Raw genomic sequence first — 27,999 nt, forward strand, 5'->3', positions numbered from 1 at the left:
AGGGGTTAAGAGAACAAAGAACCTCTGGCTCCAGGCATATATTTTTGACTCCACCGTTCTTCCTGCACTAACATATGCCTCAGAGACCTGGGCCCTACGCAAACAGGATGAGAAGTATCCCAAAGAGGAATCGAAAGAGCATGCTAGGAGTATCATGTCTCACTCAAGTGAGAGAAGGAATCCGGAGTTCCGACCTCCATTGATGATTGAAGATCAGGGAGGCTGTCTCGTTTGCCAAGGCGTCGAAAATCAGATAGGCCGGACACGTAATGCGATTTAGAGACGACTGCTGGACTAGAGCTGTTACTGATTAGATTCCAAGGGACGTCAAAAGACCTCGTGGCCGCCCACCTATGAGATGGTCAGACATCTTCGTCAAAACCCTGAACGAATGGTTTGAGGCTCTTCGTATTCCTGGAGCGAGCAGATGCCATTGGGCTACACTAGCACGTGACAGGGATGAATGGAGACATTACTGGCGCCCGCTCAAGCAAATCAAGGATCAACGGGATGACAAGTGATACAAGTGATATATGATTTCAACATATCCAGTCATCTGCATCTATGGGCAGGTACCTTGGTTTTTCCAACTCTTGGCAAAGAAATGCTGCAAGGAGCATGGGGGTGCATGCATCTCTCTCTTTGAATTAGTGTTTTTCTGTTCTTCAGAAGGGCGGCCACATAACTTGACGATGCCTCTTGGGCCCACCAGAGAAGGCAAGGGACAGAACAGGAAGCCTCTTCTCCACTTTCAGAGGTTAAATAGCCAGCCCAAGGTCATGGGCAAGGAGACGGAGGATCTGGGAACTGAACAGGGGTGGCCAGAGTGCAGTGAGTGCTAGCTTATCAGCTGCCAGCCTGACCTCTCTCTCCTGACTCACCTGGCATTTCTGGATGGCAGAGCTGAGATTCTGTTGTCTTTGCAACCCTGGCCCCTATACTGAGTACTTGAGTCCCAGCTAGGTTTGCCGAGGAAGGAGGAGGCAGGGAGGACTCAATGGAGCAGACACTCTCTGTCTCTGTGGGGCCTCGGACACCAGTCTGCATCAGGATTCCCTGAGGGGTGGGGGAGCGGAGCTTTGAAACACAGACCCCTGGACCCCAGCCTCAGAGTGGCGAGAGAGTAGAGGCAGAGCTCGAGCCTGCGTGGCAGACACATTCCCAGCTGCCGCTGCTGGTGGGGACCACGGTTCGAGTAAAGCTCCTGTGCAGAACTCCAGCCTCATGTCCACAGAGCAACCGTGGATTCTGTGCCTCCCACCCACCTCTTTTTGAGATCAGAACTTTTGTGCAAGAGAAATAAAAGGGGAAAAGTTTTGACCATAAATGTCGATGATCTCAGGCGGTGGCCTGCTTTAAATAACCACTTAATCAGTCAGCCATTTATATCTGATTAAAAAAACGTCGATGATATGCTCAGCTGAGCACACAGCAAACAGGATTCCCCATCAGATAATCCAGACAGTCTTTCATCCGGGACAACTCCTTGGACAGCTTGGTCCTTCGTTTTTGCATCTGCTCATTTTATCTCATGGTGCTCCTGCCCGAGAATCGTTTTTTTTTTTTTGTTGTTGTTGTTGTTGTTGTTCTGCTTTTGACCCACACCCGTTGGTGCTCTGGGATTGCTCTGGCAGGGCTGTGGGGAGGGAGGGGGATATGAGATGCTGGGGATTGAAGCTAGGTCGGCGTCCAAGACAAGCACCCTACCTGCTCAGGCCCTTTTAAAGTGAAATCCAGAGCCAGGGAAGAACTGAATCGGGAGCACTTGAGTTTAAAGTTGTTTTGGGGAGGGGCTGGAGTGATAGCACAGCGGGTAAGGCGTTTGCCTTTCATGCGGCCGACCCGGGTTTGATTCCCACCATCTCATATGGTCCCCTGAGTACTGCCAGGAGTAATTCCTGAGTGCAGAGCCAGGAGTAACCCGTGTGCATCGCTTGGTGTGACACACACACACACACACACAGACACACACACACACACAGAGAAAGTTGTTTTGGGGAGAGCATGGAGGGGAGAGGGGAGAAGGGCGACACTGGCCCGTGAGAACAATGGCGCTGGGTTAGGCCCCAAGCTGTGGGTCTCCACATGGTGCTAGGGACAATAGTGAAGATTTCTGCCCCTTGAGGGCTGCTGTTATCCCGACACATGAGAGGGTTTCTCACCCCCAGATTCATAGACCGAACCCCGGTTCTTGAGCAGGTGGTTGCAGTGGGGGACTCGGGTGTTGCCGTGTGCCGGGAAGCGAGCAAGCTCCTGAAGCGGCAGCGCCTCTCAACTGGAGCAAAGTTTCCTGTTAGAACAGGGGTCAGGAACAGTGGGGCCTGGCGGGGTTCGCGTGCTGCGTGTATGCTGTGGCGCCTGTCAGTGCTTAGGCCATGAAGGCCGCCGATATCTGCACACAGGAAAGGCCTGAGGGGCAAACCTGCTGGAAATGCTCCCTGCAAGAAGCCAGTTGTTGAATAATTGACAGAATCGGAGAAATTTAAAAAAAGAAAAAGAAAGAAAGAAAATCAGGTGTCTGTCAGAATAGGAAGGACAGGGAGCAGGAAGCCACGACTAGCCAAGTGGCGCCCAGCATCTCTCAACACTGGAGTCCTACGGCCTCGGGCTGAGCAGCCCATCTGCAGGAAGGAGGCTTTGATTGAACGGCCACCAGGCCTGCCTGCACTGGAGGGGAGGCGGCCTGCCCTCTGAAAGGAACGACATGTCTCCTGCACCTCAGAGGAAGAGCACAGCTGGGGGAGTGCCGCAGCCTTTCCAGGACAGGCACCTCCTGTTCTTCTTCCTCGCTGTCTGGGGGGAGGCGGTGGTTCCAAGGGCTGGAGCACAGGTATGGATGGGAGAGGCTGGGGTTCCATCCCTGGCATGGCCCATCTCCGAAGCACTGGGCTGGGCGTGGCCTCCAGCACCCAAATAATACTCTCTTCTCTCACTAAAGTTTGACAGTCTCAGACAGGGAGAAAGGAGGTGAGTTGGATTTTATTTTATTTATTTATTTATTTATTTATTTGCTTTTTGGGTCACACTGGGCAATGCCCAGGGGTTACTCCTGGCTCTGCACTCAGGAATTACCCCTGGTGGTGCTCTGGGGGACCCTATAGGATGCTGGGAATCGAACCTGGGTCAGCTGCGTGCAAGGCAAACGCCCTCCACGCTGGGCTATCGCTCCAGCCCCGTGAGTTGGATTTTAGAACAAAGCAACAGATGTCAGGGAATTATTGTTCATTTTGTTAGATGACTGTAGGTAAACAGCACTTAAAAAAAATTGGGATGCATAGTAAACAACACAGGGATGAAGTGTTTGGAATTTGCTTTTTGATATTTCATCCCAAATGTCTTTTTTTTTTTAAATTAAAAACAAGGCCCACATCGGGTAGGGCGTTTGCCCTGTACGCGGCCGACCTGGGTTCGATTCCTCTGCCCCTCTCGGAGAGCCCGGCAAGCTACCAAGAGTATTTCGACCGCATGGCAGAGCCAAGCAAGCTACCTGTGGTGTATTCAATATGCCAAAAACAGTCACAGCAAGTCTCACAATGGAGATGTTACTGGTGTCCGCTCAAAAAAATCGATGAGCAACAGGATGACAGTGATACAGTGACAGTGATTGGGGTCACACCCGGCAATGCACAAGGGTTATTCCTGGCTCTGTACTCAGGAATTACCCCTGGCAGTGCTCGGGGGACCATATGGGATACTGGGAATTGAAAATGGTTTGGCTGCGTGCAAGGCAAATGTCCTACCCACTGTGCTATTGCTCCAGCCCCAAGTTAAATAATTTTTATTTGAAAATTATTTGGCTTTTCTTTTGGGGCCACATATGAATGTGCTCAGGGCTTCCTCCTGGATCTTTGTTCAGGGATCATTCTTGATAGGGTTCAAGGGACCATGTAGGTTGCTAGGAATCAAATTCATGTAAGTTGTGTGCAAAGCAAGTGCTTTACCTGCTGTGCTACCTCTCCAGCCCCGACATCTTTTTTTTTATATATATATATCTTAGAATAATTTTGGAACCCTCAGTTGTGGGCTGCCTGGGAGTAGCCAAGGCAACAGGAATTTGGGCTGGGACAGTTTCCATGAACAATTGGCTCATGGTTGCCACCAGCCTGGACATTTAGCAAAGTGCAATAGTCGGCGTCAGTCTCTGCCTTGCCCTTCCCTCTGGGAGAATCAGGAGTTACCTGCTTACAGCTGTTACTTCTATAGCATCCTGTGGGGCTCGTTTCTGGGCAGTGGGGAAAAAGCCATTGGGAGGTTGACCCAGTTTGGAATTCAAATTCGCTCTCTGTGGATGCAATTGGAATTTATTTCCTCTGCAAGATGCTTGCATCTCCAAGCAAAATCTCTCTCGCCGAGCTTGGCTGTGCATGCGGCGATGCTAATGGGGAAAGATCTGGTTTATTTTCATAACAGCGTGCACCCTTGTCCTATCCGTGGCACCCTGCCTGATTAAGAGTGTGTCATCACAATACTGCACAGAAGCTCAGGCAATTTGGATGTCCTTGGGCCCAAAATTAATATGTGCTTTGTATAGTCTTGTAATTTGGGAGGCAATTTTCCATAACACAGTGAGAGATGTTCCTTTATACATTTGAGATAATTTAGCTCAATGTTCATTTGAAAAAATTACTGTGCTAATAGCAGCTTTTCGGCTGGAGAACAACAGACCATACGGAATAGGGAAGCCACTGAAAGTGATTCTTACATCAGACTGTCAGGGAGCATCTGAACAAAAGCTGGAGGAATTTCTCCCCAGCAAACAGCTGCCCGAGGTGATATGGCAGGAGCCAAAACAGTGGCCCATCTCGGGAACTCAAGCTGAGTTGCTTAAAACCAGTCACCTCTATTGGAAGAATAGGAAATAAAGGTGGAGGAATAATGAATTTCTCTACTGTCCAGGTAAATCGGAAGTCAGTGCACATGAAACACCATTTCTCCATGCTCAGCTATGGGAACCATTTGTTCTTCCCTCCAGACTTTTCTGTTCAAGCTCTGAAAGAATCAATGCAAATCATTGAGAATGAACTGTTTCTGCTGGGTGTGTTCTGCTCTGGACTTCCTGGATATGCTATATCAGGGGCCTTTATTCTCCTGAGGAAGAATCCTCCACTCCACTCCGAATCCAGTGTAATGATGAAAACAAATTTAAGACTCCACCCCTGTTAGGAAGGTAGTTTCGTTTCTTTTTGCTTTTTTGAGCCACATCCAACTGTGCTCAGGGCTTACTCCTGGCAGAACTCAGGGACCACATGGGGTACCGGGGATCAAAACCAGTTGCCTGGCAAGCACCCTACCTGCTGTACTAGCTACCTATCATGAATTTCTAATGAGACTGCTGTAGATTAAAAAATATCAGAGAAGGGGCTGGAGTGGGTGGTACAGCGGGTGGGGCGTTTACCTTCCCGGATTTGATTCCCAGCATCCCATATGGTTCCCTGAACACTGCCAGGAGTAATTCCTGAGTGCAGAGCCAGGAGTAACCCCTGTGCATCGCCAGGTGTGACCCAAAAAGTAAAAAAATATATATCAGAGAAGTCCCCAATAGACCCAAGTTCATTTCACATTGCATCCCCGTGCCCTGGTATCGCCAGCCTCCCACAGTGATTCTGAATGAAGTCACTGCTGCTGCAGGTATTCCCTTGTGGTTGGCACTGTGGGTATCATGATATGTCTTTAAGAGACTCCTCACCCTTTGGAGGCGTGTTTCATCTTTCATCCTTGAGGAACACTGATTATCACTTAAGTATTGAACTTTATATGGGGGCGGAGGGAACCTTGTCTAAATTCCCATTCACCTGCAACTGGCAGTTGAGTTCTCAGTTCAATGGGTTAGATTAGAAGGACTCTAGTTTCTCCAGAAATATCACTAATCCACAGTGATGAGGCCCATGTTTGTTGGGTGGACCTTGAGCTAGCTGTGAACTCACATACCCACTTTCTGAAGACAATTGTGTGGCGGAAGGAATGGAATAAGGAAGGGAGAGCACGGGGCCCCTTTCTGTAGACCTGTTTGGTTATCTGTGGCCACAGCCTGGCCACGACTCTTCTTCCCCCAGACTGTTGACAATGACATATACTGGGTAAATAGAAACTAACCACACCCTGGAAGAAAAGATAGATGGCACCAAGGGAAGGTTTTGTGAAAAGGTTTTGGATGATCACCATCCACCAGCAGCAAGTCCCAAAGTTCCATGTCTGTGGGAAAGAAGGGAGACCCTAGCTGTGAGAGGAGGGCAATAGACCCATTCACTCACTCTCCAGCTCTCTGACATCCTTCCCACAGGGGACACTGTGCAAGAAAGATCATATTTATTTTAGAGCAGCAGGCTTCATTTAATCTAGCAGATCTGAACTTTCAGGGTACATGGGAATCACCAGGAAAGCCTTTAAGAAACATGGATCTTACACCCTATTCACAGATACCCTGATTCAGTTGTCTATAAGGGAATCCTCACATATGGCTTTTGTTTTTGTGTTTCTAGGTTGGAAACACTGATTAAAGCCATCACCTCGAGCCAGCATCAAAGAACAGGACAGGTGAAACAATGGAGATTCAAATTGCCATCTCTGGTGGGTGGGAACAGATGAACAAAATAGTATCTCTTTCCACCCTTCAAAGAAGTTCAAAGAAAACCTCCTCTTCGATCTCCTCTTTGATAATGCCCAAACTTCCTGGAGTTATCCAGCCTGTCTAGTCTGCCACAATTCAGAAAAACTCAGCCTCTCTTGTGAAGTTGATGAATCCAGGCTCTGAACTCATGTCTGTTGTGTTCGGTTCAGTGGAACATGAACCGGATTCTTTTAATCACGGATTATGGCGGGTTTCTGGTGAGGATGAAGTCCAGTTGTTCCTTGGATGCCCAGTTATTTCTCCAGCTGGTTTCCGGAGGGTGGAGGAGGAAAGGTTGGCATAAACTTGAGCAGGGTGTGTCTTACGGAATGAGGTTCAGGGTTCACCTTCAGTAAATGTTTAACCAGCAACACTTTTTCCAGTCTTGTCAATGTCTTTGAGAAAGTGAGTTGAAATGATGCATTTGAAAGATCCCAAGTGGACAGCCATGCTGCATGGCCTCGGGTGGAAAGGAGGGTCCACTCAGGCAAGAAAGAGAAGCTATTTCCAATTTTCTCTAAACTCACAGAGAGTAGTTGTCACATCAATGTCCACTCTTTATTTTTTATTCTTCCTCCACCAAAATAATGTCTTAAGCAACGACTCGCACCCTTACCTAGGGACCTACTGGTTACTTATGTCTCTCTGGGAGAACACAGTGGCAAGATGAAGTCAGGAGCAGGAGCAAGATCAAACACTTTGTGAAGGGACACACACCATCTGTGAGTATGGTGTGTTTGTCTCAGAGTGGAAAGGTCATACTCAATGGTGTGGCAAATAAAACCACTAACACTACACCTATAGCTTCAAAAATATTACACTCTAGACGGACAGTCGTGGAGGGTCTTGGGCACTTTATGGTGGTAGAAGTGCAATAACTGTCTATCAAAAAAAAAACCCATGGAAATTAACATTATTATAACCATGCTATCTAATCTTTAATAATAATATTTAAAAATGTTTACACTCTATTTTTCATAAGCATAGAAGAGGTAGATGGAAATGTTGCAAGTTCATAAAATTATGTATTTATTTATTTGCTTTTTGGGTCACACTCAGAGCTCAAGTGGGTCACTCCTGGCTCTACACTCAGGAACTACTCTTGGCGGTGCTAGGGGACCATATGGGATGCTGGGGATTGAACCCAGGTCGGCCGCATTACAAGGCAAACGCCCTACCTGCTGTGCTATTGCTCCGGACCCTTGATAAAATTTTTAAAAATGAATATGCACCTATTTATTTTCTTTTGTTTCAGTTTGGTAGTGGGTGGGGGGCGAACCCTGGGTATCATATCTCCAAGGCATGTGCAGCGAACCCCTGAGCTGTATCACCAGTCCCTGAAAGGTGATGCATTTAGGAAAAAAATGGCAGTCTCCCTGTGAGGTTAATGGTTAAAGATGGGCTGGTGAGAGAGTGAGGCGATTAAGGTGCTTAGCTCCCCACTCCTGCAGGGTCCTCTGACAACCACTATGGATGGCCCAGCCTCTCCCCCCACCCTCAAATATGCAAACAGCTCATTTTCAATTGAGCTCCAATTTTGACTTAGAATTAATATCCAGGGCTCATCTTGGGCTTTTTATCACCCCCCCGCCCAAAACCAATATTTTTAATGAAGTTATTAGGAGAAGAGAAAGTATTTTCTGCATTGTTTATTGGGAGAGAGCACTTTATACATTAGGAACTGGTGCACTTGAACGGAATGACAGGTGACTAAGGGTCACCTGTCGACAATGATGACAATTACTGACATAATAAATATGATGTAAACAAATACATAAAGAAGAAGTTAGGCCTAAAACAAAAGGCAATAAAATTCTGAGAACAGAAACAACAAATTCTGAAAACAGAAGCGACACATATGTAAGGGAATACATTTGCTTTTACAGATAGCTCAGCACAGAGTGATAGAATAGCCCCAACCCCAACCTGTAGTCGATTCTGTACCACGAGCGGAAAGGCAAAACCCAAGCCCAAACCAAAATAACGCGCACATCTCTGATCCAGAAACGTAAGAACATGCTGAGCCGACATCCCCCGCGTGAGCAGGCACATTCACTGGTCTTCGTTTGCAATTCACCATTTCTCTGTATCCTCCTGCTCCTTAAAGACAGCTTTCCCTTTTCTTTTCTTTTTTTTTTTTTTTTTTTTTTGCTATTTTGGGTCACACCCAGCGATGCTCAGGGGTTACTCCTGGCTTTGCACTCAGGAATTACTCCTGGCGGTGCTTGAGGGACCATATGGGATGCCGGGGATTGAACCCGGGTCGGCCACGTGCAAGGCAAACGCCCTACCCGCTGTGCTATCGCTCCGGCCCCAGCTTTCCCTTTTCACTGCTGACGGCAGTCTTCTGGCTTTCTGAGCCGTCAGAGCCCAGGCAGTGAGTGTGACTGCCCACGTCACACAGACCGTTCTCAGCTCTACGTTTCCCCCAGGCTTCCCATTTGGGAAACAAGTGGCAAAATCCAAAAGAAAACTTCTCTACGGAGAAAATACCTTGTGTCTATGTCATTTTATTTTAAACCTGGGGGAAAAAAAAAGAGCTAGATTCTTTGTTACAAGAGTCAAATCCGGTTGCATTGCTACCCACTGATCTTGATGACATCATGACATTTCCCCTGAGTTTGCTTAATGAAGGCAAGCATGCACGCAAACCGACAAAAGAGAGTGATTAAAAACCACCACCAACAGAACCCTCGCATCCTGCCAAGTTAAACCATGAGGTGGCTGTGTCATGTGTGTTTCCTGGTGAAAGGCGGCAATGGAGTCGTGAAGCCAATGGAGCTGCCGGGCTACTTCAACTGTGTGCTTCCCACAGGAACGCTTCCGACGCATGAGGTTAAGGCACCAGGTTAAACAAAGGTGAACGGTCCTCATGCAGGTGGCACGGGCAGGGTCCCAGCGCATAGAGAGGAACCGGCGGGGCTGGACAAGCAGAGTGGTCCCTGTTGAGGCGCAGGTCCCGCGGGCTTCAAGTGGGTCGGGCTAGACTAGAAGCACTAGGCAGTACTATAAGGCACTCCTACGGGGGTGAGGAACAAGGGCCCGGCCAGCGGGGAGGAGCAGCCGTGGGCCCTGGTGGTGCGCAAGCCGGTTCACTAGCTGTGAGGCCTGGATCTGAGCCTGGGCTCAGGAGGGGTGACCGGGGGCGAGGGGAGAGGCTGGTTTGACGCTCCCCAGCAAAAGGAAAGGCTGTTGCCAGCGCCTGACTCTTGCAGCTCGGGCCCAGCTGACTTCACCCCAGGGTTTTCTAGCAAGGTGGCTTCCTTGTCCACAGGCAGGGGCTGACGTGAAACAGCTGCCGTCTCCTCTCTCACACTGAACCACGCCTTCCGTCACATCGGAGGGCCACCTGTGCGATGTACACGATCCTTTTGCCCCTTGCTTGGGAGGGTATTCTCCATTTTCAAATTTTACCAAGAGTTTAACAATAATTGAGTTTTGCCTTAGTCGAGCACCCACTACTAAAACATGCTAAGAAGATTTTTTTTTTTCAGTGCAAGGAAATGAGTATTGCCCACCAAGAAGGCTGCAGGGTGCTGGGGCTTGGTTGTCAGCTCACTGTTTCATGGGACAGAAATCAGCTATTAGTCTTTTAGATAAACTGACCTGGGCTTATTTGCCCAACGTGGGGTATAGGCTACAGAAGTTAGTTCTACTCGATTTTGGATTAGAAGAACAGTTAAAGGTACATAATACACAAAGCTCCTTAAGCCCAGTGGTTAAAAGAACCAAGAGAAGGAAAGCAGAGAGTATTTCTACTGATTCAATTCATGCCAAAGGGAGAAGGGATTCCTTTCTCTCAGGCTTGCCCCTAATTCTCTACCTTTTTCACATTATCTCAGAGTAAGAAAAGGAATAAGACAGAAAACTAAAAAAAAAAAAAAAAAAAAAGAGGAACTGCTGCATGCATCTTTACTAGAAGAGGTAAAACAAACAACGGAACCAAAACTTTTGTGTTGAATCTAGGCAGTATTGGAAGAATGAGGAATGAGGATTCCTTCATCATCTAGTTAGCTCAATAAAGTGCTGCCGATGAAGAATTCTGCACACACACATAAGCAGCAGCAGCCTTACCATCAATCAGGAGGAGGCTATTTCTCTGCTTCCTTGGACAATGCCTGTCTTTTGCAGAAAGTGTTCCGAGCAGCATCAGACTAGTCCCGCCCAGATGGAGTAATTACATGTGGCCTTTCCTGCCCAATGGGGAGAGACCAAAGCTGCATCCCCCTTTTCTTTTGGGGAGACCCAGGAAGGAACTCCAATGTTAAGGTTCTGCGTGTGCACAAGCAGAGACAACACAGGCCAGGCTCCTGCAAAGGGGACACACTGCAGCTCAGCGCAGGCTGCACAAGGCATCTTCCGTGACCTCCCACCGGGCCCTCGTGGCTGCTGGATGGAGATTTTTTTTTTTTTAACAGAAGTCCAAAGGACACCACCCAAGTGCTAGTGGAAATATAGTCCCCTTTTTTTTGTGTGTGGAGATCTATTCTAGAAGAAATCAAAGAGGATTACCCTCCCAGTTCTTCAAATATTAAAAGCTCCTAAAAATATTTCCCTTTAGCACTAGACATGTGAACAACTACTACACAGTCCCCTGAAAAGGCAGTGAGACAAAGCAGGGAGATAAGCATTGACATGGTTTTGCTATAAAGTCTCGGGGCAAAAGCAGATCTGGAAAGAACACAATTCCCTTTCTGGTTGACTGCTTCTTAAGTACCTCCTGGCCTTCCTGCAGTGGTACAAATGCAGGTCTATTTTAGGGACTGGCTGCTTTACGGCGGGTTCGATGCCAAGTCTTCACCAGGGTGGAACTGTCTCACACATGAGCTGCTGGCACAGCTCGGAGGGATTTCCTCAAGTGGTAGAGCCGGGAATGGACTTTCCAAGTGAAAAGAGGTTCCCCTGAGAACGGCTGCCAGCTCCCAGAGACAATCTGGCCCTTTTATCCAGGGCTGTAAGCACAGGCTTTTAAATGTGGGATGCAAAATGGAACATCGGGGGAAGCAGGTATTAGCCTGGTTTTAAGGAAGTGGCAATCCTCAGATCTGCTTTTGTTCCAACAGCTCCTAAGGAGGGGGAACAATGACCTACGAGGAAGCCAAGTAACTGGTCTGGGATGGGAACACAGGGGTGGTGTCCAGTGTCTAAGGCATCTGGGCCGGGAGGAGAGCACAATTCTGAATTTTCATGGCAGACTTCGGGAAGTCCCTCTCCTTAGGCGGACTCTGCTCTGTCCCATCCCACGTGGGCGATGGTGGCTGAGACTGTGGGGTGGGGAGGCCTTCGGCCTGCAGCGATGCGGCTGCCAGGGGTGTACAAAAGGGAGAGTAAACCCAAGTGGCTGGGTACAGGTCCAGCGCTGGGTAGCTGATGTTGACAGTGCTGCTAAGTTGTTTTTCCCCACCCCACCCCCCCTTTGGAAAATAAGCAGAAAATGATGTGGGTGGAAGGTTCTCCTGACGAGTTCACAGGGACTGTTAATATTTAGCGAGGCCCTCTAAATGGACACTGGTGAAAACAAAGACCTTTACAACAGGAATCCAGAATTTAACCCCGATGCTCACCAGGTCTCACCCTGGGTGTCTGTTGGCACAGCGTGCAAACATGCTAGCAGGGGAAGAGACAGCCCTGAACTTCAGGTCTCCCCGTGCAGAGTGCCGGGACGGCCTTGTCGACAGTCAGAATCACGGATGCATTAATTACGCCGAAGGCCAATAGAAGCTACGGTGACAGGGAGCCGGAGGCGGAGGAAAAGGCACTTTGCCAGGGGAGCACATCTGTTTTTATAATAAGCTGGTCTATAACTCTCTTGTGAAAGATCATGTTCTGCTATCTTCTTAGAGGCTGGAAAATAGAAATACTGTATTTCATGAGAGGGCGGAGGCAAGTGGAGACGATCACACTTATTTGCCTGCTTGCCAAGTTTTTGTTTGGGATTTTTCCGCTCTTTTTCTTTTGTGTGCAGCGTTCCCTGTATCTGTCCGGGGGAGTGAACCTGTACTCGAAAGAGGCAAAGGCACCACTAGGAGTCTTGTGAACAGGCTCCTGGCCTTTGAGTAAGTGTTCATGCCTGGGCGAAAGCTCCTGTATACTCAGGAAATAAATTCATGCATGGTGCCGAGCTGTTGAGTGTGATGTGGTCTCATTTGTTGATTTTTAACTTTTGTGGTTTGGGAGCTGGGCTGGGAAGGAGAAACGTGTGGTCCAGGACCAAAGGGACTGGCATGGGTTGAGAGGTGTAAGGTTTACACCGAACAGTCTGCAGAACAGTCTGCGACATCTCTAAAAGAACAGAAGTACCAGAAGTTGGGATCAAGAGGGAGTAACAGGGTCAGGAAAAGGGAGCCCGGAGTTCAACGTACCAGGTAGGTGTGAATCATGGATTTTTTCAGATCCTAAGAGCAGCAAATCTGTTCAGCCTTGAAGGCATCCTCGGCTTACTGGAAACACCCCAAATCTTCTAATATGGTCTAGAGAGACATGTTTTAAGAGAAGCATGTATTTCTGATTTGGAAAGAGATACGGCAAAAGAAATGGGATCCACTGTTTCCAGTGCCTTCCTACCTGACAGTTTGTCCAGGGATCGCTAGGCTGGCTCTTATAAGAGGGCATAGCAGTGAGAGAACACTGCCGTGTCACATGGTTAAGCAATTCAACGTAGTTCTTATTCCTAGGCTAGAATTCTTAGCGCTTCTTATTTTGCTCGATGGTGGCAATTATATATATGTGTATGTATACATATCTATAAATATATACTTATTTAAACAATATTAGATTTAATTCATTAATTAGGTTGGTAAGTTTGGGGTTTTCTTAATAGCCTCAAGTTGGGATTCTCTATTACCTTAATTACTTTAAATGAAAAATAAGATGTGGAAACAGAAGCAACTAAACTGACACGTTTAAAAGTCAAAATGAAAGGGAAATGCAAAACAACGAGAAATAAAACATCTCCAGAGGGCAGGCAGGAATCGCCTATAGAAGAATCTGTGAAAAGAAACAGAAGACCGTCTGTTGGAATGGAAACACTTGAAACCTTGTCAACCAGTCTACGAACCGGTATCTTTAACAGCAGTCTTAGGAAATTTCCTCAGCCAAGCACCATTAAAAAGCTCCTAAAACGTCTCCTGTGAAAACCTTGGGAAACTGCCCTCCCCTGAGCCATAAGTCTGACCCAACAAACACGGTGGCCATTGCCTCATCCGGCAGATGTGGAGATTCCTACCAGCAAACAAACCAACACGGTACAGTTATTGGTGACAGAGTTCTCTTCTTGTCCCAGGAAGAAGCTTTCTGAGATATGCTTCCAAACTGGTACTAGCTCTCCTCGTAAACAGGGTGTATGCTTACTGCTGAGTCTCCTGGTGGTCAAGTCCCTTGGCACAGCCTCGGAGAACCCCATGTCAGTAAAAAAAAAAACAAACAAAAAAAAAAACAACAAGGGGAGACACACGGACGTGGAGCCAGACCTGCATTTTGAAGATTTTCTTCTGAAACAGGCAATGAGAGATGCCTGTCTCGGTTACCCGATCCTCCATGTAGGTTACAAATAAATAGCATAAAAATAAACCCAAACCCTGTTCATGTAGGATATGCTTCCCCACCCTATGTCCTGGGAAATAAAATGGCCCATGGGAGCCTATGCATTCCCTGCCATCCCCCACCCACCCAAAAAATTAAAAAACAAAAGAGAGAAAAAATAAAATAAAATAAGGCTGAACGATAAAGCCTCGAATGTAAACCACATATTATTTGGGTGCAAGTAGCTCATCACATGGTTAAATTTGATTCAGCAATCAGGAGTTTTTTGAGTCACAGAGACTCCACGGACCTTCTAGATGATAATAATTTTTAAGGAACTTCCATACAGGATGTATAAGGGTGTGTGTGTGTGTGTGTGTGTGTGTGTGTGTGTGTGTGTGTGTGTGTGTGTGTGTGTGTGTCTATATACGTGTCTATACCTGCCGGTGTAGGTATATATAGAAATAAAATATAAATCTAGCGGAAGATGAGACGCTCCTCTTCCAAAGGGATCTAGCTGGCTGGCTGGGCAGCCGTGGGGCTGACGGATCACCCAGAGGTCACTCGCTGGCCAGGGCTGGCGCCGAGTCAGGTGTTCTGGTAGGACAGCTCAAACATGTTGCAAGCCTCTTCCAGGCTCTCATCCATATTCAGCCTCCGCCAGAAAGACTTCTGCTTCTTCTGCAGCTCTCGGCGGACACACCTCGGGCACGGGACAGACTTCTCTTTGCACTCGGAATGGAAAACAGCTCCACAGCTCTCACACCTGCAAAAGAAATCAACGATGGACAGAATGAGAGAGAGAGAGAGAGAGAGAGAGAGAGAGAGAGAGAGAGAGAACCTGGGCCTGGTTCAAAGCTAACTGAAATAGTCAGTGCTCAGGGCTCAACCTTCTCTCTTCTCTTCCCTGGTTCACCATCTACCACTGAGCCCCAGCCCTGCCCGCGTTACACTTCCTTTGCCTTCCCCATCACGGCTGCAGTTTGAGTCCCTGGCATGGGGTGATGTTTGAGGCAACATCCTTGGCACCATTCAGAAGATCTGGCCAAAGGGGAGATCTTTACACCCATCCTTGCACCCCGGAGAGACGGGAGCAACTCAGAGGGAGCGCAGGGAGGCTGTGGACGCTGACACAGAGAGAGAGAGAGAGACAGAGAGAGACAGAGAGACAGACAGAGACAGACAGAGAGAGACAGAGAGAGAGGCAGAGGACAGAGAGAGAGAGAGAGAGAGAGAGAGAGAGAGAGAGGGAGAGAGAGAGAGAGACTGGGTGGTAGTAGTAGAAGTGAGTGAGATGTAGGGGGCCAGCATTTCCTCCTGCACAGGTCTGGGGGAAGAAGTGACTCATGGACACAGGCTCTTCCCTTTCCCAGAGCGCTCCAGAGCTTCCTAAACATCACATGAGAAGCCCTTCTGACCAGAAGGGGCCGGGGCACCCAGATGCATGCAGGTGGCGCTGACAGGTGGCCGGGAGCCAGCAGTCAGTCAGCGCCTCTGACGGTGGTGATGACGGACAGAGGGCTAAGGCGCTCTGCGTGCTCTTGTCCTCTCCTGAGAAACCAAGAGAGCCGGTCACTCCCAGTGTGGAGTGACCGAGAAGGAGCACGAAGAGCGCCGCCCGCTGAAAACACTCCCCAACGCCAGTCCCCAGCGCGGAGATGGAGCTAGGAGAACTGCCGCTCTCCTCTTCAGTTCTCACGGCTCACGGGGGCCCTGCTAAGAACTCCCTGCCTTTCTTTGACACTCTGGGAAGGTGCAAAAGAGAATCCTTCATTTCCTAACTGATACCCAGTGTGTCAGTGTCTCTTGGAGTGTTTAAAACAAACAAACAAACAAACAAACAAACAAACAAACAAACAGTTAGGAAAAGCTGCTACCTTCCCAAGTTCGCCTCTGGAACACAAGCGGGAACCGTAAAGCGAGAGCAAGTGGGCAAGAGAGGCTGGATGTGTCTAGAACAATGCCGAGACACTGTGATTTACAGAGAGGAGACATTCCAGGTAGATGACGAGCTTGTTGTTGGGCTTGGGGGAAGCCTGCAGAGGAGTCTGAAGGGCCTGGTTTTTCGGCGAAGTCTTTTATAGTGAGTAACTGGTCGGCTGGCCAGAGAGTGGCTGGCCGGTGTGGATTAAGCGTTCACCCTCTCTCCACCCAGGACTGACAAGTGACCTTGACCTTGTTCCAGGAGTGCAGGGAACTGGGCCCACGGGATTTGTCCAAGCAGCAACATTTAGGGAAGGTCCCACCCTGGGCCCGGTTCAAAGCTAACTATGAAACAGTCAGAGCTCAGGGCTCAACCTTATCTCTTCTCTCCCCTGGTTCACCATCTACCACTGAGCTCCAGCCCTGCCCGAGTTACACTTCCTTTGCCTTCCCCATCACGGCTGCAGTTTGAGTCCTTGGCGTGGGGTGATGTTTGAGGCAACATCCTTGGCACCATTCGGAAGGTCTGGTCAAAGTGGCCATCTTTACACCCATCCCTGCACCCCGGAGAGACGGGAGCAACTCAGAGGGAGCGCAGGGAGGCTGTGGGCGCTGAAAGACAGGCGTGCCTCACACCTGGTGGCACAGTGCTGCTTAGGGGCGAGGCACAGGGACAGCCTGACTGCTCTGTCACTCCCAAACCTCCGAGCGAATTTCCCAAGTCCGGTCATCACTGTGTTAGGAAGCAGTTGGGGTTTAATGATTTAAGATTAATGGGCTGGAGTGATAGCACAGCGGGTAGGGCTTGCAGCCGACCTGGGTTCAATTCCTCCGTCCCTCTCTGAGAGCCCAGCAAGCTACTGAGAGTATCCCACCTGCACGGCAGAGCCTGGCAAGCTCCCCGTGGTGTATTCGATATGCCAAAAACAGTAACAAGTCTCACCGTGGAGACGTTACTGGTGCCTGCTTGAGCAAACCGATGAACAATGGGATGACAGTGACAGTGACAGTCCTTTGGAGAGGAGGAGGCAGGCAAGAGCGCCCCTTTTTCCTCCTTCCTGCGTGTACTCTGAGGAAAAGGGGCGTAGCCATCTGCAGACCAGGAAGAGATTCTCACCAGAGATCCATGGTGGCTTTGGCTGAGGACTTCCAGCCTCAGAGCTGTGAGAAATAAGTATTTGGTTTTGTTCTATTTTGGCATTGGCTTTTGTTTTTGGAGACTCCTGGGCTACACCCAGTCCTGCACTCGGGGGTTGCTCCTGGCAGTGCTCGGAGGACGATGCAATGCCTCCTGCCTGCAGAGCCTGCGCTCAGCCTCCTGGGCTCTCTCTCTCTCTGACCCACACACCTGCTGTTCGAGTCACGTGGCCTATGGTATGCTGTGTGCTCGCCTCAGTGGGCCAGGACAATGACTTGGAACAACTTCCTTCATTTCTCTGAACTTCATCCTCCTTAACTGCTCAGTGGAGTTTCCCTCCACCTGGGGTGTCGTGAGGTACCGGTGTCATGGGTAAAGCACCGAGCACAGTTCCCAGCACGTGAACAAGCCTCGCAGGGCAGCGCAGACGGCGCCTTTCCTGAAAGGCGGCCACCTCCTGCCTCCAGCGAGTCTCCAGGTCACCCTGACGGCACCCAGCAACCACGCGGGCCTGTGGCCATCACTCTCTCCTTTCTTGAAGAACGTGGAGATTCCCCCGACGGTGAGCGGGAGTCTCTGGGTGACACAGGGAGTCGGAGACAGACTAGTCCAGGACCCAGGAAGCAGGGCGGCCCGAGCGCTGACCGAGGGCCCTGCTGCTGGGCCGAGCTCTGGTCCCGGTGCCAGAGCTGGAGGGAAACGAGTTGCTGGAGAGAGTTTCTGGCGAGCTGGATCTTTCAAGTTATTTACTTCCCCTGTGTTCTGCGTTTCCGTTTCTTTTTCCTCCAAGTGCTGTGGACAGTGGCCCTCCACTCCCTGAGGTGTGGGAGTCTAAAGCGGTGGGTGAGGAGAAAGAACCCTGAGGTGCTCTGGAGGGAGGGCAGAGTGGCTCTGCTTTTCTTGAGTACCGGGGCCCATCTCCTGATACCTGTGTTATGTGCATCAGGGCGCCACACCGGGGCCACCTCAGCCTCTCTGAGCCCTGGGCCTGCTCAGCTCGCCCTGGGGATGGACAGACCCAGGCCTCCCAGTGCGCCCGCCCGTCTGGACCGGTTCCTCCCGGGCCAGTGGCTTTGTTCCCACTGGGTCACACCTCTGGTAACTTCCTATCACTGAAGTGACAGTAATGGCAGCTTTATCAAATGCACTTCCTCCTCCCTGGCCCCTGTGCCCTGCTGTGATTTCGAACCCAGCAATGTTGCCCGGGGGGCAGTGATTGATAAGGAGAAAACTGCTGAGTTCCTTCAGTACCACTCCCTTATCTGGTCGATACCAGCCCCAGCCCCGAGTGGGGAGGGGGGAGGGTGGGTCTTATCGGGTGTTTCTGGTGCAACAACCACCCATGGGGTGATGGAGCCACTGCATACACCTGCTCTTTCTAGTCAAAGGTCAGCAACTGGAAGGAAAAAAAAAAAAAGCCTGAGATAAAAATTTAATGATTTTCAAAACAGAGCCAAGTGCCACTCTCTAACAATCTGTAACCCGGCAGCCCCTTTTGAACTGTGTAATGGACAGGCTGATCAATGCCTTCCCAAATGCAGGGGAATATTGTTGATTCACCCTCCGCCCTGAGGGGCAATCTCCCTACCAATGCCTCTTTCAGGGAAAGGAACAGACAGGAATTTGCAAGGGTCATCTGCTGCTGGCTTGTTCTATTAGCCAGCAAGGCCAGTAATTCACATCACCTTCACAAACACATAGTTTAGACACATTCAGTTAAACTATAATACCCATAAGCAGGGAGAGTAAGAGGGAAATTGTCTGCCATACAGGCAGAGAGAGGGATGGGACAAGAGATGAGGGAGGGATACTGGGGACATTGGTGGTGGAAAACAGACACTGGTGGAGGGATGGGTGTTTGATTATTATATGACTGAAACTCAAACATGAAAGTTTTATAACTGTAGCTCACAGTGATTCAATAAAAATAAATAAATAAACCCACATTCAGTTGATGGATATTGCTGAAGACCCACCAGTATTACCACCCAGTGGTTGCTAAGAATAGTTTAGATTACCACTTAAGAAATCAATACCTTCAACACCATTCTGTTTATTGTTTAGTAACACCTCTCTGTTAATACATTTAGATTTTTTAAAGTTCACCCCTAAAGTCATCTTGGGGGTTGGCCCTCAGCTGCATTTGATCTTTGGCCCGAACCTCGGGGCCTCTTCTGCTTCCTCTACATACCATCTAGGCAAATTCAACAAATCAAAGCAGAAGCTCCGATATCTGCTTCACAACGGCAGGCCCTTTTACCTAGCTGTGAAGTACTTCGGTTCCAGCAATGGCTGCAATGAGGAGTAGGACAGCATCTTTGATGCTACTCACTGCAAAAGGAGACTTAGAGGAGCAAGGAACTTCCTGGTGGCTGGAATCTAGACTAGTCATTCATCTCTGAAGCTTACGGACCGCAGAATCAAAAAAGAAGGTCTTACTATGTGCCTTTGTGGCTCCTTGCCACAGATAGACATGCAGAGCCGTGGGAAGGTCATTCTGGATTTTAACTCCCCTTTTCACATTTTCTTGCCAAGAGGTCTGAGGATGATAGAGTGGGAATGTGGTCTTGCTAGTCCTTCCTCAGAACAACCTGAACTGAGATGTTGGCACCAAATAAAACAAGGGTTCCAAGTGAGAAGCATCCCTTACCATTTGACTGGCACTGATGAAGCAAGCTATGAGACAGCTGAGACTCACAGCTCTAAACACTATCAGCTGACTATGCTGAAGCTCCAAGGAGATAACTGGGTCCCAGTCTCCTGACATTTCACTAACTAGTAAGGACTGCTTTGTAAGTCTCCTCCCAACTCTCACCAGCACCTGCCTTTCCCCAAGGGAGACAAAAAATAGTTGTGGGCTTTCATTTTGGGAGGAGGGGGGTTGGCTCGAGGTAGCAATCAACCAACTCTCTCTGTGAAAGTACTTCTGTTCCTCGGGACAGTTACCTTAGTTCAAACTAGGTACATCTGAGACCTGGAAACACCGTGAATTGTGGGTGGAGGAAGGAGGTACTTGAGCCCCTACCATTAAGTTAGAGGCAGGGGAACATCTCCATTTGAGGCCAACGCAAATCCACTTAGCACCTTGTACAGACACCACAGAGTTAACCCTCTTTACGCCCTATAAACAGTTTTTCCAAGAATTTTAGATGACTGACCCAAGGGAGGGAGGACTCTATGACCTGGAAATCTGACAGTCAATGGCCAAGAGGTTGGGGTAGGCACTGTGTCCTTCCTGCAGTGATGAACCAAGAAAATCAAACTGCTACAAGCAAACAGAATGAAGTGTGTGTGTGTGTGTGTGTGTGTGTGTGTGTGTGTGTGTGTGTGTGTGATATCTATATGTGTCAGTGGGTGGTTGCTTATCAAATATTAGGGCCAAGAAGCACGGACCCCTGGCTGTAGAGCTGGCTCTGGGCGACCAACTAGAGACAGAATCAATGGTTCTGTCTGTCCTCTTTCCATTCTCGAGGCACACGGTGGGCGAGGTCACAGGAAGCTGCTCAAGGCTCCTGCCCCAAGCTGGGGTTACTGCAATGCTGCCGTTCCTTTCTGGGTTATTCTGCAGTAGTTTTATTCTGGCTCAGGAAATAACCTCAGATATTTCACTGGCACTGAAATTCAGGCTTGAGTTTGGCTGGGTCTCTGACGAGAGAAAGCAGAGGCCAGCAGAGTAGGGCTGGGCTCGGGCTGGTTCTCACTCTGTGGAGCGAAGAGGGTGGGCTGCAGAAAGACGGGCACGCTAGCAGCCCGGCAAGTGTGGATTTGTGGATGGCTACTATGTCAGGCACCCCAAATGGCCACTAGTTATTATAAATTTTTTTTTTTCTGAGAAACTAAGATGATTATTTGAGTCTCTTAGCTAAGGGAGATAGCTATTCAGGCCTGGTTATTTTAATGTCTTGGGGTAGTGCTTTCTTCTATTGTGTCAGTAAGTGAATATAAGCAAATGATATATAATTTGCATAAAAAATTAGCCAATAGTATAGATCACAGGTAATCAATAGCTGCACATGTGCCTATGAGCTGTGTATCTCTCTGTCTCTCTCTCTCTCTCTCTCTCTCTCTCTCTCTCTCTCTCTCTCTGGAAGACAACACTAAATTATGCTACTAAATATTTTAAAGTCAATTGGATGATGTAAGTGAATAATGCAATCTAACAGATTCTTGCATTAAAGAAGGCTAATGTCCAGTTTCATTAAGAAATATTATATAGGGGGGCCGGAGCGATAGCACAGCGGGTAGGGCATTTACCTTGCATGCAGCCGACCCGGGTTCGATTCCCAGCATCCCATACGGTCCCCTGAGCACTGCCAGGAGTAATTCCTGAGTGCAGAGCCAGGCGTAACCCCTGTGCAACACCAGGCATAACCCCCCTCCCCCAAATGTTATATAGGGCCAATGGTGGGGAAGAGTCCAGGTTTTACAGTCAAATCTTGCATTAGGATTTCTGGAAATCTGTAGTTTATCTTCAGCCTGCAAGCTGGACCTCTATTCTGTCCCAGAATGGGGAGGAAAAGAGCAAAGGGTCTACATATGCTGGATTATAGAGTCTTCCTAGTTTTGAGAGGAAGAAAGGAACTATATTTGCACCCAGTGATGTTGAGATTGTTCATTGCGATTGTTCTCCTTGAAATTTTTTCGCTGGGAATGGGGGTTCTAAAATGATACCCATATAGTTTGCTGGGAATGGTTTGAACTGGACGAGATCTAGCTCTTTAGGCTAAACGTCTATGCTAGTGTGTAAAGTGATTTCAATAATGGTAAATACAAATAATGGCAGATCAAAATTTGATGTTTCAGGGGCTGGGCTGACAGTTTGAAAGGTTGGAGAGCATGTGCTTGGCATGCACAGGACCACCCTGGGTTCAAGCCATGGCACCACTTGTGCCCCGAGCACCACCTGGTGTAGCCCTGGGGGCCCCCAGCACTGTTGGCAAGGCCCCCTCTGAAAATGATAATTTAAAAAATTGGACATTCCACCGAGGCAAAGTCTGTTTGGTCCTTTCCTGCTACATAATCAATCTTTACAATAGCTCTATGAGTGAGGCCTTTGCTTTCCTCTTTAACAAATAAGTCAAAATGATTTATTTTGGACAAAATCAAATGAAACTTAAGATGAAATAACCCGTAGCCTATCTGGTTCCAGAACTAGTCAGTGGGTGATCAACTCTGAACTTGTTTCCTTCCAATCTTTTGATTTGAAATCTGGATCTTTCCTCTCTGGAGTACCACGTGGTTCTTTGAGTCACTCACTCCCCCTCCCCCACTCTGCCCCTGCCCCAAATAACCACAAAGACTCAAATTTGGGAAGAACAATTGGTATGTCCTGACTAATCTTTGTATTTGCCTCGAGTCCCCAGAGTTAATTAAGGAAGTTTCTCTCCGAGGACAGCCCACAAAGCATCTGGCTTCTCAGGTCTTGCACTTCCAGTTTGTAAAAAAGCTCTGCTAATACCTTTGACAAAAGCTTTACTTAAAATCTTGGCTTTGAAATAGAATGTAAACAAGGGTTAATTAATTCATTTGTTAATTCTGCTACCCTACTGGGGACAGCAACTCGCCATTATCATTAGTCCCAATGCTTAATAAATGCTTCTTTCTTGTATGCAAAGGATGGGAGAAGGTCTCAGCAATACTTTCAGCATAAAATTATAATTGATTTGACCTAAATGGAATGGTTTCTGGGGAAGAGGAACAATGGGCCACTCTGACACTTGTACATTTATATTTAATAATTCACAGTTGATAAATTCTAAACAGAAAGATGGCCATCTCTTTTTTGAGATTTCACTAGGGAAATCTTTGGGCTAATATTAAAGGAAGCAAATGAACTGCTGGAAGATTTGAAGTAATTTACAACTTCTGGAGAAAAAAAGAGAGAAAGAACATACTATTGTATATAAATAAGAGAAATAACTTTCTGTGAAAACTTCTAAAGTAGTTTAAAATGCTTAAGAGTCCAATAGATACCTAATAATGTCTTGGCACATTTAGAACAAAGATAGTGAATATAAGAACATTATTAGGCTAATGGAGATTAAAAAACAAACAAACTTGGTTTATCAACTTCTAGGGGTCTATTATGGGTCTATCTCATGATGTCAAAATGAAAGACAGCCAGAATTTCGAAGTAAGCTTCTTTAAGAGGAAAAATAATTTTATGGGTGAGAGAGATAGTAGGTGGTGTTAAGGTACTTGCCTTGCAAGCGACTAACTTTACTTTGATCCCCAGCACTGAATACAGACCCAAACAATGGCCAGGAATTGTTTCCAGGCATTACCGTGTGTGGTCCCACAAATCTAAAACTTAAAAAATAATAATTTTTAAGACTATATATCTAAAGCTTTTAATAGCATTTACCTCTATTTGACATATCACATTTCAGTTCCTCAAGGTAATAAGGCACTTACTGTAGTCACAACAAAACAAATTTCCAAGCAAGCATATTAGTCAAATGCAGAAGAATTCAGAAGACAGGTTAAATCTGATTTTGTGAACAGTTGTATCAGAGTAAATGATAGATGAAACTTTAAGAGAGAGGTATTTAAGTAAAAGACCCAGAGCATCTGTTATTATGTAAACTGCCCTCACAGAGAGAATTTTCCTAAGATGTTTTACACAATTTTCCAACACCCAACTTGTTTTAGGCCAGTGGTTCTCAAAGTGGGGTTCCTGGACCAGCCAGCCAAACCAGTACCACCAGAAAATTTGTAAGAAAAGTAAATTATAGATTCCCACTCTAAAATGACTGAATTGTAAACTCTAGGGTGGGACTCAGCAATCTGTGTTTTAACAAGTTTTGAAGAGAATTTCAGCAAATATGAAGGCTGGAGACCCACTGTGCTGAGGCGGTCACTTCCTGAGACTGAAGGCTTGTCTGATGGACTCACAGGACTGTTGCAAATATTTACAGTAAGAGTCGGAGCTTTGCAAAATGAAAGGAGAAAGCGCTATTAATTCATGTTTTCTACACAGGACTTCCCATTTCCTATCCACATAGTTAATAGAAAAGAACTTTTTTTTTCCTGGGGGCGGGGCATGTAGCACATAACTGGCAGTGCTCAAGGGCTTACTGCTGGCTGGACTCAGGGGACCGTATGGGGTGCTGGTCCCCTACATGCAAAGTATATGCTCCCGCTAGCTGAGTTATCTCTGGTCCCCTGTGCCTCCTTTATTGTGCACTGAATTCCCAAACCACTTGGGTCTATCTCTGTACTTTCTGAAATACTGTTCCACGTATCTGTCTCAGTGCCCACACTAGGCTGTTTTATATTACATTTCAATATTTGGTAAAAACCAGTCTCATTTTCATGTATTGGACCCTCTATCCCCTCAAAACCAAATACACATTTTTTTTTCCCCTAGTACACATGGGGCTGGAGCAATAGCACAGCGGTTGGGCGTTCGCCTTTCACGTGGCCAACTGGAGTTTGATTCCTCCGCCCCTCTCGGAGAGCCCGGCAAGCTACCGAGAGTATCGAGCCAGCGCAGCAGAGCCTGGCAAACTACCCGTGCGTATTGGATAAGTCAAAAACAGTAACAATAAGTCTCTCAATGAGGGACATTACTGGTGCCTGCTCGAACAAATCGATGAGCAACTGGATGACAGTGACAGTGACAGTACACATGGAAGATTATCTAGGAGAGTCCATATGCTGGGCCAAAATTTAAGTGTCCAGAAAGTCATAAAAAAAGAAATATCTTTAGACCACAATGCCATGAAGGTAGAAATTAGAAGCTTTTTCTTCTGGGGGCGGAAAGTCTGGCGCATAATTGGCAGTGCTCAAGGGCATACTGAGCCTTTGAGAAAGAAAGTGTGGAAAAGCTCCAACATTTGGAAACCAGAAAACATGCTGTTAAACACCTACTGGTCAATGACAGAATCAAAGAAGGAATAAGAATATTTCTCAAAAGGAACAAGAACTAAGGCATAAAGATCAGAACCTGTAAGACACAACAAGAGCAACACTAAGGGGGAAGTTCATAGCAATACAGGCTTATATCAGGAAATAAATAGGAAAAATCTCAAATAAATAACCTAACGTCACAACTCGAGAAGCTTGAAAAAGAACAACAAATGAACCCTCAAAGCGAGCAGAAAAAAGGAAATTATAAAAATTAGAGCAGAAATTAATGATCAAGAAAACAACACAAAGGGTAATGAGCCAGAAACTGCCTCCCCCACCACCCTCTGCCCCCACCCCCAAGAAAATAATTAAGACTGACAAAACTTTAGCTAGATATAGGAGGAAAAGCATGAGAGAAAACCCTAAAATCAGAACAAATTGGATTATAACTGAGAGTGAAGAAGTTACAACAGACATCTCAGAAATATAAAAGATGGTAGGGGGTTACTCTGAATAATATTATGCCACTAAAATGGAAAACCCAAAAGAAATGGATTGGTCCTTATAAACATATAAATTACCAGACTGAATCAGGAGGAAGTAGAAGTCTGAACAAGCCAATCACGAATAAGGAAACTGAAACAGTAATTTAAAATTTCCCTAAGAACAAAAGCCCTGATCCAGACTGATCCTGATCAGTGAGTTCTACCAAACTTTTAAAGGAGGTCTGATTTTTATACTCCTCAACTCTTCCAAATTATCAGAAAACAGGAATCCTTCCTAAGAGTTTTTATGAAGCCAATATTAACGTAATTCCATAAGAAGAATGAGATATTATCTTAAAAGAAAATTACAGATCCAAAGAATAGCACAAACACAAATATCCTCAAAAGAATCTTAGCAAACCTACTCCAACAAGATATTAAAAGGATTATTCATTGCATAGACAAGTAGAATTTATCTACAGAAGTAAGGATGGGTCAGTATACACGAATCAATTAATGCAATACATTATATCAACATATAATCATATAATCATACCAAATAACACAGAGAAAGCTTTTGACAAGATTCAACAAAATTGGAATAGAAGAAATGCACCTCAAGATATTAATGTCCATTTACGACAAACCTATAGCCAACATAATACTTAATGGTGAAAAACTGAAAGCCTTCCCTCTGAGTTCAGAGGAGAGAATGCCTACTTTCTCTAAAATTATTCAATATATCATTTGCAGTTTGCATCACAGCAATGACCCAAAAAGAAGTACCAAGGGACATCCAAGTTGGAATGGAAGAAAAATAAACTATCAGTATTTGCAGATGACATGGTAATATAAACAGAAACCCCTAAAAATCGCACTAAAAACCTTTTAGAAACAAAAAATGGACCGGAAGAATTAATGTTATCAAAATGGTCATCATCCCCAAAGCATTGCGCTGATTCAAAGCAATCACTATCAGAATTCCAATGACAATCTTTACGGGCTTAGAACAAACCATAAAATTTGTATGAAATTAGGGATCAGAGCTCTAGTACTGGTTCGATCTCTTGTATCCTATATGGTCCTCCAGTACCACCACGAGTGAGTACTAAGTACAAAGCCAGGAGTAACCCCTGAACATTGCCAGGTGTGGCCCCAAAACCAAATAAAATAAGTGAATAAAATAAAACTTATATGAAATCATAGAACTCTCTGAATAGCCAAAACAAGTCTTAGAAAAAGAAAATGGAAAGTATTATAGTTCCTGACTCTTAATTATACTATAAAGCAATAGTAATCAAAATAGTATGGTAAATGAATAAATATGGAATCTGAAACCAATGGAATAGAATTAAGAGCTGAGAAACAAACCCTCAGATTTATGAACACTTTTTAGGTGCATACAGGAAATGGAGAAGGGGATGCCTCTTCAACAAATGGTACTGAGAAAACTGGATAGCCATATTAAAAAAAAGAACAGAAAAGAAAAGAAAATGGATCCATGTTCCTTATAAGTGTCTTCAATGATCTGACACCATGGGAAAAAACAACAAAATCAAAAATAAACACTTAAGACTACACCAAATTAAAAATGTTTTGCATGGCAAAGGAAACTTGGGCTAAAGATTTCCCACTGAATGGAGCAAGTATTTTCACATCATGGATTAGATAAAGGGCTACTATCAAACATATACAAGAGTTCACAAAGGCCAACAACAAAAAATAATCCCATCAAAAATGAGAGAAGACATGAATAGGTAATTTTTCAAAAAGGAATTATGGTTAGCCAGTAGGCATATTTTTAAAATTTTTACATATTTTATATGTAAAAATATTGACATTATTACTTATTGTCAAAGAAATGCAAATAAAATGACAATGAGCTATCATCTTGCACCAGTGGGAATGACATATATCAAAGAGACTGGAAACAACCATTAGTGTTGGTGGGAATGTGATGAAAACCTTCATTCACTGTTGGTGGGAATATTGCCTGGTTTGGTCTCTGTGGAAAATGATATGGTTGATTTTTCCCCAAAAAATAAGAATAGAGCTTCCAACAATATGGTTGATTTCTCCAAAAAAAGTAAAAATAGAGCTTCCAATATTCTACTTCTTGACATTGGCCCCCCATCCCCAAAACTAACCCACCAAAACCAAACAAAAAAGTCAAAAAGATACTCATATATATGTTACTGCAATGCTTAGTACATAGTCAAAATATGGAACAATCCAAATGCCCTGTATTTGTTTATACTTAAACAAAAGTATAAAGAAATTGTGGTAACAGAAACTGAGAACTGGTCTCCAATAGGAAGCTTAGCACAGTGGAGGGAGCAGTACTGGAATGTTCTATATATATATACATATATATATAATTTATGGACCAAATATATGAAACACTGCCATTAATAATTATGTAAAACATGGTACCCAAGATAAAATTTTTAAAGAAGTTGTGATATATACAATGG

General features: G+C 46.2%; 1 protein-coding gene across 1 annotated transcript in view; it reads right to left on the bottom strand.

Moving 5' to 3' along the window:
* Positions 1 to 8,145: 8,145 nt before the first annotated feature.
* The window catches only part of PLEKHM3 (pleckstrin homology domain containing M3), a 204,517-nt gene continuing 184,663 nt past the window's right edge, over positions 8,146 to 27,999 (bottom strand). Inside the window, exon 8 of the mRNA XM_004601313.2 lies at positions 8,146 to 14,894. Within this exon, the coding sequence (XP_004601370.1) occupies positions 14,717 to 14,894 (178 nt within the window). The 3' untranslated portion in view covers positions 8,146 to 14,716. The remainder of the gene's footprint in view (positions 14,895 to 27,999) is intronic.

The sequence above is a fragment of the Sorex araneus genome, chromosome X (assembly GCF_027595985.1).
Source record: "Sorex araneus isolate mSorAra2 chromosome X, mSorAra2.pri, whole genome shotgun sequence".
NCBI classification, from domain to species: Eukaryota; Metazoa; Chordata; class Mammalia; order Eulipotyphla; family Soricidae; genus Sorex; species Sorex araneus.